The sequence below is a fragment of the Oryctolagus cuniculus genome, chromosome 5, assembly GCF_051225735.1.
Source record: "Oryctolagus cuniculus isolate XC-2025 breed Fujian yellow rabbit chromosome 5, ASM5122573v1, whole genome shotgun sequence".
NCBI classification, from domain to species: domain Eukaryota; kingdom Metazoa; phylum Chordata; class Mammalia; order Lagomorpha; family Leporidae; genus Oryctolagus; species Oryctolagus cuniculus.
Window position 1 is genome coordinate 62674751 of NC_142871.1, and position 13310 is coordinate 62688060.

At 52.9% G+C, this 13310-nt stretch overlaps 1 protein-coding gene across 3 annotated transcripts in view; it reads right to left on the bottom strand.

Moving 5' to 3' along the window:
- The window catches only part of FOXO3 (forkhead box O3), a 114217-nt gene extending 101225 nt beyond the window's left edge, over nt 1-12992 (bottom strand). The window contains exons 1-2 of one of the 3 annotated variants that reach the window (XM_051854457.3): nt 12791-12992; nt 11022-11752 (exon numbers count right to left, since the gene is read on the bottom strand). In XM_051854457.3, coding sequence (XP_051710417.2) covers nt 11022-11648 — 627 coding nt within the window. In that variant the 5' untranslated portion in view covers nt 11649-11752; nt 12791-12992. Of the gene's footprint in view, nt 1-10259; nt 10281-10753; nt 10774-11021; nt 11753-12790 lie in introns of those variants that run through there. The other 2 variants (XM_089333860.1, XM_089333859.1) reach the window with 2 other exon arrangements.
- Nucleotides 12993-13310: the final 318 nt, after the last annotated feature.

The following is a 13310-nucleotide window of genomic DNA, read 5'->3' on the forward strand; positions in this document are numbered from 1 at the left end:
CTTTCTGCATTCACTGCATGTCTGAAGTCCACAGAGGCACACCTATCTTGCTGTCCCGAGAGAAATTTCTCAGCCAAAAATCTAACCCAAAGAGTTTCCACACACCGCGCATGGCCCCAGTATTTCTGAACAGTACACTCTGTATCTGATCTGTGGTAGACCTTGAGTATCCACACAAAGCAGGGATCACAGTAAGTGCAGGCCCCAAACTAACAGGTCTCCAACAGGATTCTCCAGGCACTGCTACTCCCCAATGAAAGGCCCAGGTCTGGCTAATACTTTTTTAAAAAATGGATTTATTTATTTGGAAGGCAGAGAGAGGGAGGGAGATCAATCTTCTATCCACTGGTTCACTCCCAGTGACCCCAACAGCCAAGCTGAAGTCAGGAACTCCAACAGGGTCTCCCATGTGTGTGCAGGGGCCCAAGCACTTGATCCATCTTCTGCTGCTTTCCCAGGCACATTAGCAGGGAGCTGGATCAGAAGTGGAGTGGCTAAAACTTGAATCTGCATTCCAGTATGAGATGATAGTGTTTAGGCGGCAGCTTAAGTCACTGTGCCACAATGCCAACCCCTACTAATTCTTCTTTTCAAGATTTTTAATTAATTTATTTATTTTGAAAATCATAGTTGGAGAGAGAAGGAAAGACAGAGAGAAATCTATCTTCCGGTTCCCTCCCCAGATGGCCATAATGACCTGTGCTGAGCCAGGCCAGAGCCAGGAGCCAGGCACTTCATCCTACTAATTTTTAAACGTTATCAGCCCATGCAAAAATCAAGGGAAGGGTCTAAACTCCAGTCCAAGCCCACTTCCCCACCAGCACACGGGAGATGTGCTGGTTACCTGAGGCACTCTAAAGAATTAACAAGAGGATTAGCGGTAGTATACATAGAGAATACCAAATGCTGCAGAAACTTGTTTTTTATGGCTGTGCCCCACCCTGGCTGGAGCCCTACCCAGAAGGGCACACAGCTCCGGGGTCACCAACCCAGGTGGGAATGCCAAGCATGCTATCTGAACTTCTTTAAGCCACTTCCGTGTTCTTAGATCAGGGTTTTACATTTCAACAACATCTTGTGGGAGCAAAATTAGATGAGCACTTGACACAAAGTAAGTGCACAACAAATCACGGCCACTATTCCTGTCATTATTTTAACTGGTAACTAGGCCTGAGACTATGTTGTCTAGGAGACTACTCTCCTTACTGTAAGAGACAAACCACATGTCTGACACTGGCTCTCCTCTTCAAAAATATCATTTAATGGGGGGCCGGCAGTGTGGCTCACTTGGTTAATCCTGCGCCTGTGGCGCTGGCATCCCATGTGGGTGCCGGGTTCTAGTCCTGGCTGCTCCTCTTCCAGTCTAGCTCTCTGCTGTGGCCTGGGAGGGCAGTGGAGGATGGCCCAAATGCTTGGGCCCCTGCACCTGCATGGGGGTCCAGGAGGAAGCACCTGGCTCCTGGCTTCGGATTGGTGTAGTTCCAGCCGTGGTGGCCATTTGGGGGGGGGCGAACCAGCAGAAGGAAGACCTTTCTCTGTCTCTCTCACTATCTAACTCTGTCAAATAAACAAAAACAAAAACAAAAACAAAAAAGAGGGAAATAGAGCCTCAGAATGTTAACCTAGGTATACAGTAGAGAAACCCACATTTCTTCTTAAAAATAAAATCATTTAAAGTATCATTTACTTATTTTCATTTTATTTGAAAGAGAGATCTTCCATCTGCTGGTTCATTCCCCAGACATCCACAACAGCCAGGGCTGGGTGAAGCCCTCAATTTGGGTTGCCTTCCCAAACAGGAAGCTGGATGGGAAGTGGAGCCAGGACTGGAACCAAGCACTGCAATATGGAATGCATGCACCCCTATTGGCGTCTCTACTGCTGAGCCAACACCTATCACCAAAAACACCATCTGAAATATGAGAATAAACAGAGGTAATTCCGGTTGAGTGCTCCCGCGTCTCAACACTGCAAGCCTAACACACACAAGTGTCTTGGAAATGCCTGCCGCCACCACTACGAGGACACCAGTCTTCGAGCTGGCTTCTGGATGTAAACGTGAACAGAGGGGACAGGAGCTGGACGCCTCAGGGGAGGGGGGCTTTAAATGGCTTGAGCCAAGCACTGAACAAGCCAACGCCGGAGGGACCCTGGATTAGCCTGACCACCAGCATCAGCCCTCACAGGGAGGGTTCTTCCGAGTGTCCTTGGCGCCGCCCCTTCATCTAACTAATGACTTCTGGAAAGAGTGGCTCGTCTAAAGCCTCAGCCAGGCCTCACGGCTTTGGTGTAATCCTCAAGACTGCACTCAACAAGCATGGCCATATCACCAGCTCCACGAAGTGAAGGGGCGGGGCGGGGCGGGGCGGGGCAAGGCACCTTATGAAGAAGGGGACCGAGGGGCCAAACCTGGCAGTTCTCACTGTGCCTCCTCTCTGTCTCGTGTCTGTCACCATCACACGGCCAATGAGTGAGCGTTTACATTTTGCTTCTAGACAAAGCCTTTTTAGCGTTTCTCCTCTGCCTGCAAACTCTGCCTGTGCCTCTCCCCTCTCCCTCTCTCCCAGGCCCCTGCGCTTGCTTCCTGGGGTTGCAGTACCAAATCCCTGCAGGTTCCAGGGCTTCCTACAACAGAACCTGATTCCCTCCCCGTTCTGGAGGTGAGCAGTCCCCGAGCTCCCTGAGGATTCGGGGAGGGCGTTGCCTCGCCCCTTCCCAGCTTCTGGAAGGTCCTGGAGCTCCTGGGCTTATAACTGAGTCACTTCATCTTCACAGGGCTTCTCTGGGTCTCCATGTCCTCTCCACTTCTGATAAGGACACCGGTCTTTGGACTTAAGGCCTACTCTAATCCAAAGTAATCGCATCTTACTTCCAATAATTACTTCTACAAAGATCACATTTGGGCACTTTCTGAGCTGAGTTCCCAGACGGACGTAAACTTGGAGAGAGCACTATTCAACCACAACCGGCAAACCAAATCACCACCTCCAAAATACGGGGCAAGGTGGGGCGGGATGACAAATCCCAACACTGCAGAGTTACTAAAAAGTTCAAAGTTGTAACCGCCAGTAGACTCAAGACTACCAAATCTGAATGGGAAATAACGTAGCTTTTGCCTTTCTCTCACCCATGAGAAACTGTGAAATCTTGGAAAACACCAGGAGTCCCAGTTAAAACCACACTAAAACAAAGTTCACTGATCTACTTAACATTCTGCAAAAGCCTGGTATTAGGGAGAGATGAACGCTCACCTGCAGAAGGGGACTTGGAAAAGTTCATGGGAAAATGGAATTAAATGGTAAGTTTATTCTGGTGCAAAAACTGTTTTTGAGATCCATGCATAGTTTTTTCATAACACTCCATGAACTTCTGGATGATCCCCACACACTAAAAGCAGCAGAGTAGCAAAAAAATGAAAGCTAGGTAAGGATATTTTTCAGTTTAAAAGCTTTCTCACTTAACAGTTTGGGGATAGTAAGCAAACCATGGGTCTTAGAAAACCAAGGTTTCCCTTAAATGTGTTACTTCAGGTCTTTAATGTCTGCCCCTGTCCAACATTACCCTCTGCTAATGATGGCTATTAGCCTATGTGTGTGTTTTTGTGTGGAGGGAGAGAGAGGGAGAGAGGGAGAGAGGGAGAGAGGGAGAGAGGGAGAGAGGGAGAGAGGGAGAGAGAGAGAGAGAGAGGAGGGAGAGAGACACTTTAGCTGTGTAGGAAAAAAAATACTTGCTATCAGCTTAAAGACTTGTGTACTCCCTCTGCTGGTTCTGAATTTAAAATAAATTCTCAATAGCTTTCAGAGTTCAATTATTAATTTCACTAGATAACTAAAACACAAGGAAAGATAAGATGTGATTTTCCTCCTACACATACACACTGGTTTTCAAACAAATAACTAAGAAATCCCAAGACACATCCTGAAACCTGCCAAACACACCTCTGCTGGGTTCGCACGCCACCTCTCTGGGGGCGAGGTCACTGCCTGCTTTGGCCTGGCCCCCAGCAATGTGCTGTCTGCCTGCCATGTTCTGCGCTTACCTCCCCGCTGCAGCAGCAGAGGGTGTGTCTGGATACCCAGGCACAGTGAGCCCTCAGATGTGAGATAACCCAGCTGCTTCGTCAGCACGGGCGATGACCCCAAAGTAGCAGAATTACATCAAGGAAATTAGTACATTTCATTTTGCAACCTTATCCCACAACAGTATCTGAGACACTGCAGACAAAAAGCCTCAAGATTATAAACCTCCATCAGCCTAGGTAAAAAGCAGGGCACACACACACACACACACACACACAAGCCTGACTTGAAATATCCTCCAACCACATGTCTTGCCAGCAAAGAATGACACATGGCAGTACTGTGTGGATGCCTGCTATTGCAATTCTTCTTCCTACTGGGGAAACTGAGATACAGAAAGGAAAAGGTTGTTTGCTGAAGAGTAAAATGGTTACAATGAAGAATCGGTCTGGGCAGTGATGCAGTCAGAACTGGAGAATTCTATCATGGTCACTCACCCTCACCTCGTCAGAAAACTCCGCCTAGAAAAAGCTGCCAAAGGCTGCACATCTCAAAGACTGCCTGCAACAGCTTTTCCTTCCTAGGGTTATTACTTCCCAATCCACACGTCGGGGACTCAGGTCTCAAAATGCTCCACACCACAAACTCAGTACTAACACAGAAGCCTTACCTCCACACGCAGTGGCTGAGCAATTCTCGGTGACTTTCTAGACAGTGCATGCTGGCATTGCATACAGTGGGGATATGCACACACAGGGCACTCCCTGCTCGATGGCAACTTGTGCTTAATGAAGGGTCCCCCAGGATCAGGCTTCACTCATTGTCTGTGGCAGTGATGACTGACACTTGTCAGGTTTTCAGAGACCTCTCCACTAGAAAAGATGACACTGCGAGAAGCCCCGCAGACGGCAGAGGGTGGCTTTGTGTGTGCACACATATCATCTCAGCATCGGTGCCAGGTCTGGGGTTTATGCCGCCTGCACAGCTGCAAGGGTCCCAGACTGCACAGGACGTCGGCCCACCCCGAGTCACACCATCCTCTCCCACGGTCCAAGTCTCAGAATGACCAGTCTTTATGGGCTGAAGACATAACAACACTCCAAAAAGCAGCTCCAAGTACCAGCAAAGCTGCCCTGCCTAGCGGATGCGTTCCCTGCTTGCAAGGCTCTTACACTGCACGTGGGAATCTAACAAAGGCCACAAGAAAATGACCAAAAAAAAAAAAAAAGAAGAACCAGGGGGTAGTCGCAGGGTGAGGTTTCAAGAGAAAACTATTTCAGCGAGGAAGAGAAGGGAGTGCAATGAAGGCAGAGCTTGCAGACCTTGAGGGGAACAGCTGGGAAACCACAATGGCTAGCAGCAGAGGCGACAGAACGGCGGTGCCCCGGGCTCACCTCCAAGCACTCTTACTGCAACCCCTACTAGCCGTGGGCCCCTGACCTGCTACCTCATGGTAAAACCAAGTAGGTGGATAAGCTTTAAGACACCTTTTAGTTCTGAATTTCAGGCAACAAGCAGTAGAGATGAGTCAGCAGTGTCAATACACAGAACTTCGGGGTGCAGGGAGGGGTCCCCACATCAGCCCAGGGCCACAGGTGTGGACCTAGAAGAACTCAAGCTTCTCCCAAAAAGCACCAAACTACAGGCCCCGTGTTACAGTGGCCTGGGATCGCCAAAGCAAGCTCAAAATGATTACAGAGAGTTCAAGGCCAGCTCCGAGACATGCCCAACATCAGCTCTGCCATTTGCCAGGAGAGGTGAAGCACTGAGGAACACAGAAGCACAGATGTGAACAAGGCAGAGAAAGGCAACACCAAGCTCACAAAGCACAGGCGAGCATGCTGACTGTCTTCTTCCCTGCCGTTAGAACTCAACTCCTCTGCGCTGCAGTCTTATCTGCCTTGTGCTACCACCATACCTCTCACCCTGGCAGGATGCCCTGCACACAGTGTGCCTTTGATAAGTATTTGCTGAATGACACAGGATCCGATGCACATGGTAAAAAGAGCTTTCTCTTTGCCATCTTTGTGCACTTACTGTGTACCACCTGTAACATCAACTGACACTACCCCCCCCATATATTTACCATCTCCAGCTCCTTGCATAGCAGCAAAGAGGCCAGTGACCAATTTGTGTTGCAGGAAAGGGAGAGAAATGGGGAGTCAGGGATAAGATCAAGCCTGTTCCCCACAGGCAAGGCGATATATTCCATATTCTCTCCAGCCCTAGGAATCCGAAGTGCGGAGCAGCAACAATGGGAGGAGGGGACATGCCCAGTGTGCCCAGTGTCTGGACATCCTCCAGCCCAAAAAAATGACTCTTTTGTGGGATAAGACCTCTTCATTAATTTTCCAAATAGAACTATCTCGTAGGTTTTCAGAACACATCAGGGTACTAAAAGTTTAACTACAAGATGTTCTTCACTTTCTTAAAACAGAACCCTCTTAAAATCTGCTAAAAATAAGTCTGCTGTAGTTTCATTTCATTTTCTAAGAAGGAGATAAACAGATCAAAACACACACTTAGCTTCATTTTTAAAGTCTCTTGGTTCCACAGGGCTCATGGATCAAAGTCTGAAAGGGCCAATTCTTTCCCTGCACAGGTCAGTGACACAGCTCTGAAAAAGAGGAAAAGCAGTCCCCTAGGGCAGCCCTGCTGCCGAAAGAGGAAGGGCATGAGTTGAGAATCACTGACGAAGACAGCACCGCCAAAGGAAGTTACAAAACAGCATTTCAGCAACAGGGGCCGAAGCAGAAGACAGATTCTTCACACACCACCATCGCTGGCCCTTTGGCAAGTTGGTGACTAAAGCAAAAATTACCAAGCCAATGGGAGATTATCATGATTTTGTCATTCTGAAATTAAAAAACAACTTTAAACAAAGTTGCAGTTAAAGTGACATTTGCTCCTGCCCGGTGGTGAAGAGGGACTGGATGCATTAACGTAGACAGGAATGGCTAGGAAAGAAGGGTTAAGTGGCAAGTCAGCCCCGACTTTTCGCCCTGGCAAGAAGCCCTAACAGCACACACTGTCACAAGAGGGAGACTCAGACGCAAAGTATCCTCCTCTGCAGCGGCCGCAGAGCCCTGCACCGGGTATCCCAGCTGCGAAAGTGTGGGAACCACCACAGAAACTCAGCTGCCTGACAGAACTGGGTCCTGACCCACAGGAAATGCAGGCGTGTGGATGTGTACTGGGAAGTGGGTTATAAACAGGCCCTCCCAGGTAAATCCTGGAGTCCTCAGAGCTGTTTCCAAGATAACAGGAACTCAGAGAACACACTAGCTCAATTATGGGTGCATGCAAGTTAGCTCAACCCGAGAATCAAAGGAAATGTAACCTTTTCCCCTCTTAACCACATCTGACTTTTCATTCGACTTCAATGCCTGAGGTCAGGGAACCTGTGAGATAGCCGTCCCCTGCTCTCCAGCACTGTGTGCATCTGACAAATGTAAGCTACCCAAGGGCTTCCTCTTTTTGTCAAAACAGTCTCTTTCTTGGCACTTTCATGGCTGTGTAGTTCCTAAGCACCCATTCTGCTACGCACTGGACAGCTGCACAAACCTGACACAGCCCCTCGGCCCCAGCAACACCTGCCTATCCTTCCGATGCTGAAAGTGTAGTTTTAGATTTGAGAGGCAAATGTGCTTTTCAGGAAAAGTTTACTTTGACAACCCACGACTTGGTAAATGGCCTTTTACACAAATGGATTTAAAGAAACTACTGTGATAAAGAACAAAGACCTCGGGGCCAGCGCTGTGGTACAGGGTAATCCTCTGCCGGCGGTGCGGTGCCGGCATCCCAAATGGGTGCTGGTTCGGGTCCCGGCTGCTCCACTTCCAATCCAGCTCTCTGTTATGACCTAGGAAAGCAGCAGAATATGGCCCACATTCTTGGACCCCTGTACCCGCATGGGAGATCCGAAGAAGCTCCTGGCTTCAGATCGGCTCAGCTTCAGCTGCTGCAGCCATTTGGGGAATGAACCAGTGGATGGAAGACTTCTCTCTCTCTACCCATCATTGTCTGTAGCTCTACCTCTCAAATGAAATTAAAAAAAAAAAAACCCTCTAGAAATACAGCTATTATTTATCTCCGTACTAATAGCTAGTTATGTAATCTTTAAAAAGTCATTAGCTCCCCCAAAGAATCAGTTTTTTCACCAATAAAACAAGAAGGTTGAACTAGATCAGCAAATGTCATACTGGTTATACTTTAGCATCACCTAAAAGACTTTTAAAAAACACAACCTCCACTAAGCCATGCACCAGCCCAACTAAATCAGCTTCTCTGGGTACTGGTAGCTTTCAGAAGCTCCCAGGTGAGCCTAATATGTAACCGGGGCCAGGAACCACTGGCCTAGATTCTGACCTCCAAGGCCTCTTTTCCAATTCTTTCATTTGGAGATGCTAGAATGACAATTCTGGTTACAGGATCTCATAACGCAATAACCCAAACAGTCACAAAATAAGGAAGCTTTAGACGCCAGCACACCATGCCCTGTATGTATACCTGACCAGGGGGAGAGTAACCTGAATTATAGACATTTTTGGAAGTGAAGAATCCTAATGCACAGGTCAGAATGAAAGTAGCATGGTTTAAAATGCACACACATGCTTCCAAAATGCCTTATCAGGACAGAATCAACTCCCAAATGTGGATGTATGGAAATGGATCACAATGAGCTTCTGACCTCTCCTTTTTCCCTCTCCCTCCACCCCCACTAAACCACAACCACAAAAAAGGTTGCCTATTAGTCATAATCAGAATAGAAAACCAGCCTGAGTTTCAAAGGGCCTTCTCCATCATCAAAGCTTTGGATGCTCCTGCATGGCTGCATCTTTTGATGAAGGTCATCTTACAGAAATTTTAACTGAATTATTTCTCTTCAGTCTTCAAGGATTAGTTAACATGTGATACTTGGAATCAGTATTAATAGTAGTAATAATAAAACTTACGCAAAAATAATCATAAACTGTGCACTTTGCATCAAACATACGAAGCCTTGAGAATTTCAACTTACAGTATTTCATGAGGTTTTAGTTGGAGAGAAATGAGATAGCAGGAAAGGATAAACGTAACCATGAGACAATAAAATGGTTATGACATAAAACCACAAGGTTTGTGACTAAGCCCAAAATCTCTATTTTAACTCCACAAGCTATCTGAAAACATAACTAGTTCAATCACAATTCATGGCTACTTCTGGTACTACTTCCTCACATATGTTTCAAAACCAAAAATCACTATTATGAAGTTTCTATTATATTTAACCACAAACAATAGCAAGAATGGTAATTTGTGGAATGAAATTAGTTTTTGCAGTCCTAAAGAAAGAATAGGAGATGAAAAAACTTTCACATTAACTTTTTCTATGTTAACTGAGTCTCTGCACCATATTCAAACATGCAGGACAAATTTCATGTGTTGGGAACTTCAGTATTCCAAATCCCAAAACCATCTTCTCAGATCCCACACAGTCACCCCTCCCTGAAAGACCCTTGAGATTAACCCTTGCCATCCAGCGGGAAACCCACTGTTTAAAGGTTGTCACCTTAGCACAACTTTGAAACGAAACTGCTGTAACTCTCATCCTTTTTGTAAATAGCCCTCATAGCACACAACTGGCATTTCTTCGAAAAGCAATAAAATCAGATCAAATATAAGATTCATAATGTCAGCACTTGTTAAAGAAAATGAGAGGGATTTATGGAATCATGTCAAAGCACAAGTCTTACTACTAAAGTATCTAAACAAGGCTTCTGCAACAATAGCATTTTTTTTAAAAAAGGGGGCAGTTTGCAAGGATTTCAAAAACAAACTAAAACACTTCCTACACTAAATACTCCAGCTTTTTCATAGACAGCTCCTCTTCATTGCTTCGATTCGGTTCTCTGTCAGGTTAAACTGTTCCTATTCTGCACACCTACTAGAAGGGAGACGCAGGGCTCCCTAATGACAGCGAAGCCAGGGACAGGAGGAGGAAGCAACCAGCCCTCTCATAAGCAAACACCAAACTACACACAAGAGCAACTAATAAGTGCCGCCTCTCTCCAACCGCGCAGGGCCGTCCTCCACCAGGAGCCGGCCCCACTGCTCTCTCGGGAGCTGGATTCGGGAGGCGCCTGCCAAGAGCAGGCGGCCGGGGTATCAGCAGCCCTGCAGGGGCAGAGGAGTTAATCTCTTCGGATGCCTAACTGCAGGAAGTCATTACATCATAGGCCTTTCCACACCTCTCCTTACCACGTGTCCGGTGCCCCAAGAGGCAGAAAAGGAGCAGTAGGAAGCCTCTCTTCAGGTTCGGTTATAGGTAGAAGCCATTATGGCCCAGCCCTGCCACCAAACCCTCCTCCCGCCCCACAGCTTAGGTGAATCGCAGGCACCTGGAGCTCGGGGCCTGCGCGGGAGCCGCAGGTGCGGGGGCCCCCCACCCCACCCCGCGCTGAGGCGGCAATGCGGACCGTTCCAGGCCCCACGACATTTCAGAGGGGACATCGCCCACGGACAACGCGAGCCGACCAGGCAAAGGTCTGCAATCACTACTTCTTCTAATGGGATCGATGCGTCCGTGGGAGTTAACACCTCCAAGCCTGGGGTTCGCAGGCAACTAGTGACAAATACACCGCGCGTTCCCACACACATGCAACCACGCATCCCCGCGCCAAGTCGCAAACGTTCCCCTGCGCCCCTACACCCCACTACGGCGAACTCCACGCCGAAGCCGGCCGCGCACCTACCTTCTCCGTGTAGTCCCTGGAATCCAACAAGCGCACTCCCCGTCTGACCCTCCTCCGCCAACCGCCCCGCGACTCCCGCCCCCGCCCCAACCCCGCCGGGACCGAGGCTTCCCCGGGAGCCTCCTGCGTCCCCTCTGCGGCAGAGCGCGGGTTCCCCTCCGCCGGAGGCGGCGGTCTGCGAAAACTCCCAGGGCCTCAATACAGCGGCTCCCCGGGGCCAAGCCCTCAGCCCGGCGGATCCCGCCGCCAGCCCCGGGTGGGTACGCACCTTCCAACCGGCGGAGCTGTTGCTGTCGCCCTTATCCTTGAAGTAGGGCACACAGCGCACCATCCACTCATAGATCTGGGACAGAGTGAGCCGCTTGTCCGGGGAGCTCTGGATGGCATGAGTGATCAGGTCGGCGTAGGACAGGTTCCCCCAGGCGTTCCGGCGCGAGGAGCATTTCCTCGGCTGCCCTGAGCCCCCAGCCGCCCCCGGCTGCAGCGGTGGCAGCGGCTGCTGAGGCTGCAGCGGAGTCTGCGTCCCCCCGCTCAGCGCGCCCGCCGCGGGCGCTGGCCCGGGCCCGAGGTCCTGCCCTCCGGCAGCCAGCAGGCGGGCCGAATCCTCCAGGAGCAGCCCGGAGCCCAGCGCGCCGCTCCCGCCGCCGCCGCCGCCGCCGATCGCCATGGCCGAGCCAGCCCGGCCGCCGCCGTCCTCGTCGTCTTCATCGTCGTCCTCCTCGGGGATCATGGAGTCGGCGGCCGTCTCCCCCGAGGGCTTGGCCGGGCTCGCCTGGAGCTCCGGCCTCTGCAGGGGCCAAGTGCAGGAACGCGGTCGGCTCTGGGGCTCGAACTCCGGGTCCAGCTCCACTTCGAGCGGAGAGAGCGGGGCCGGGGAGGCCGGCGCCTCTGCCATCTTCGGCGCCCGCCCGCCCGCCCGCGGCTCGGGCTCTCGCGCTCTCCTCTCGCGCCGGGGCGGGGTGCGGCGGGGGAGGGCCGGGGCGCCGCCGCCGCCGCCGCCTGAGGAAGCACGAGAGGAGACAGAGGGGGAGTTGGTTATCCCGGGCGGGAGCCCGCCGCCGCCGCCGCACCCGCCACCCGGGAACAGGCAGACCTGGAGACGTGCGTCCCGCGAACCTGGCGCAGCAGACGCCGCCCCCTGGCCAGGCCGCTGGGGAGACGCGAGCGAATGGCCGGCCGCGCACGGGGCAGCCCCCTCCCCCGCCGCCGCCCGATCTGCGGGTCTCTCCCGGGCTAGGTGGCGGGGCGGGGGAGGGGCGGGGGCCGGGCCGGGGGAGGGGCGCGCCGCGCCTTTAAAGCGGGCCGCGGCCGGAGCTGGCGCAGCCGAGCCGCGGTCGGAGCCGGAGCGGGCGTGCGTTTGTTTATGTTTCGCTCCGGCCCCGCTCAAGTGCCTCCCGCGGCGGCGGCGCCGCCAAAGTCTGTGGCGTCTTCCGCGCTCCGCTCCCGTTCCCCTGCCCTGCCGCCTCCGCGACTCCCTGCCGCCGCCCGCCCGGCCCCGTGGCCCGAGCCCCTACTCCCTTCTTCGCCCTGGGGCCGGGAGGGCGACTGGGGGAGCCGGGGTCTGGGCGCAGGCGGGCCTTGCCACTTCCAAGATAGGGGGTAAAAAAAAAAAAAAAAACGGAAAGAAGGGGGACAGGCAACACCCGCGGGTGCTCTCCGGGGGTCCAGCCAGGCGGGAACGGCCACTTCGGGGTTCGGGTGGTTTATTCTCCCGGGGGACGCCGTGCCCTCCGCCCGCTGCCCGGGTCGGGGACGCAGGGAGGGGGCGAGGCGCAGCGTAAATCTTCCAACAGGTCGGGAAGCGCCAAGTCTCCCGGGCGGCCAGAAAGCTCGGGCCAGCGCGTTCATCACCTCCTTGCTCCCGCTGCTGCCATCTTGACAGTTTCCCCCCTTCCCTCAAGTCCTTTAAAAAACACTAGCGGGAGCGAAGGGGGGCGCGCACACCGAGGGGAAAACGGGAAGCGCCTGGCCCCGCTCGGAAGCAGATCCGGAGTCACCGGGAAGGCGGCCGCCCCGCTGCACAGCTCCGGCGCCTACCTCGGTTCCTTCCCTTCAGGGACGAGGCGGGAGGACGCACAATCCCGCGCGGGCCCGGGGCACGGCGAGGAGGGGGCGCGCCACCCGGGCGAAGGAGAGGCGCTCGGGCCGCCGCCGCAGCCCGCCCGAGGAACCGCCTGTCAGCCTGCGCGCCGCAGCCGCCGCCGCCGCCTTCCACATTCCTCCTCCTCCCTTCCACGAGCAGGGCGGCCGCGGCAGCAGCACAAAGTTATAGACACACGCAGGGAGCCTCAACCTAGGCTGACGGCGGGCGGGCGGACGGGTCCCCGCCCAGGGGGAGGGCCGGGGCGGGGGCCGCGGGCGCTCCGCCGTGTGCGCGCGCGCGCGTGCGTGTGTGTGGGGGGGTGTGTGTGAGAGGGATCGCGCGCGCCTGCGCGTGGGCGCCGGGGCGTGCGCGCGCGTGCTCCGCGGGCCGGGGAGCCGAGGGCTTCCGCCGCTGGCCCTGCCGGGCGCCGCGACAACAAAGCGCGGCGTTGGCTCGCCTGAGGCGGGAGAGGGG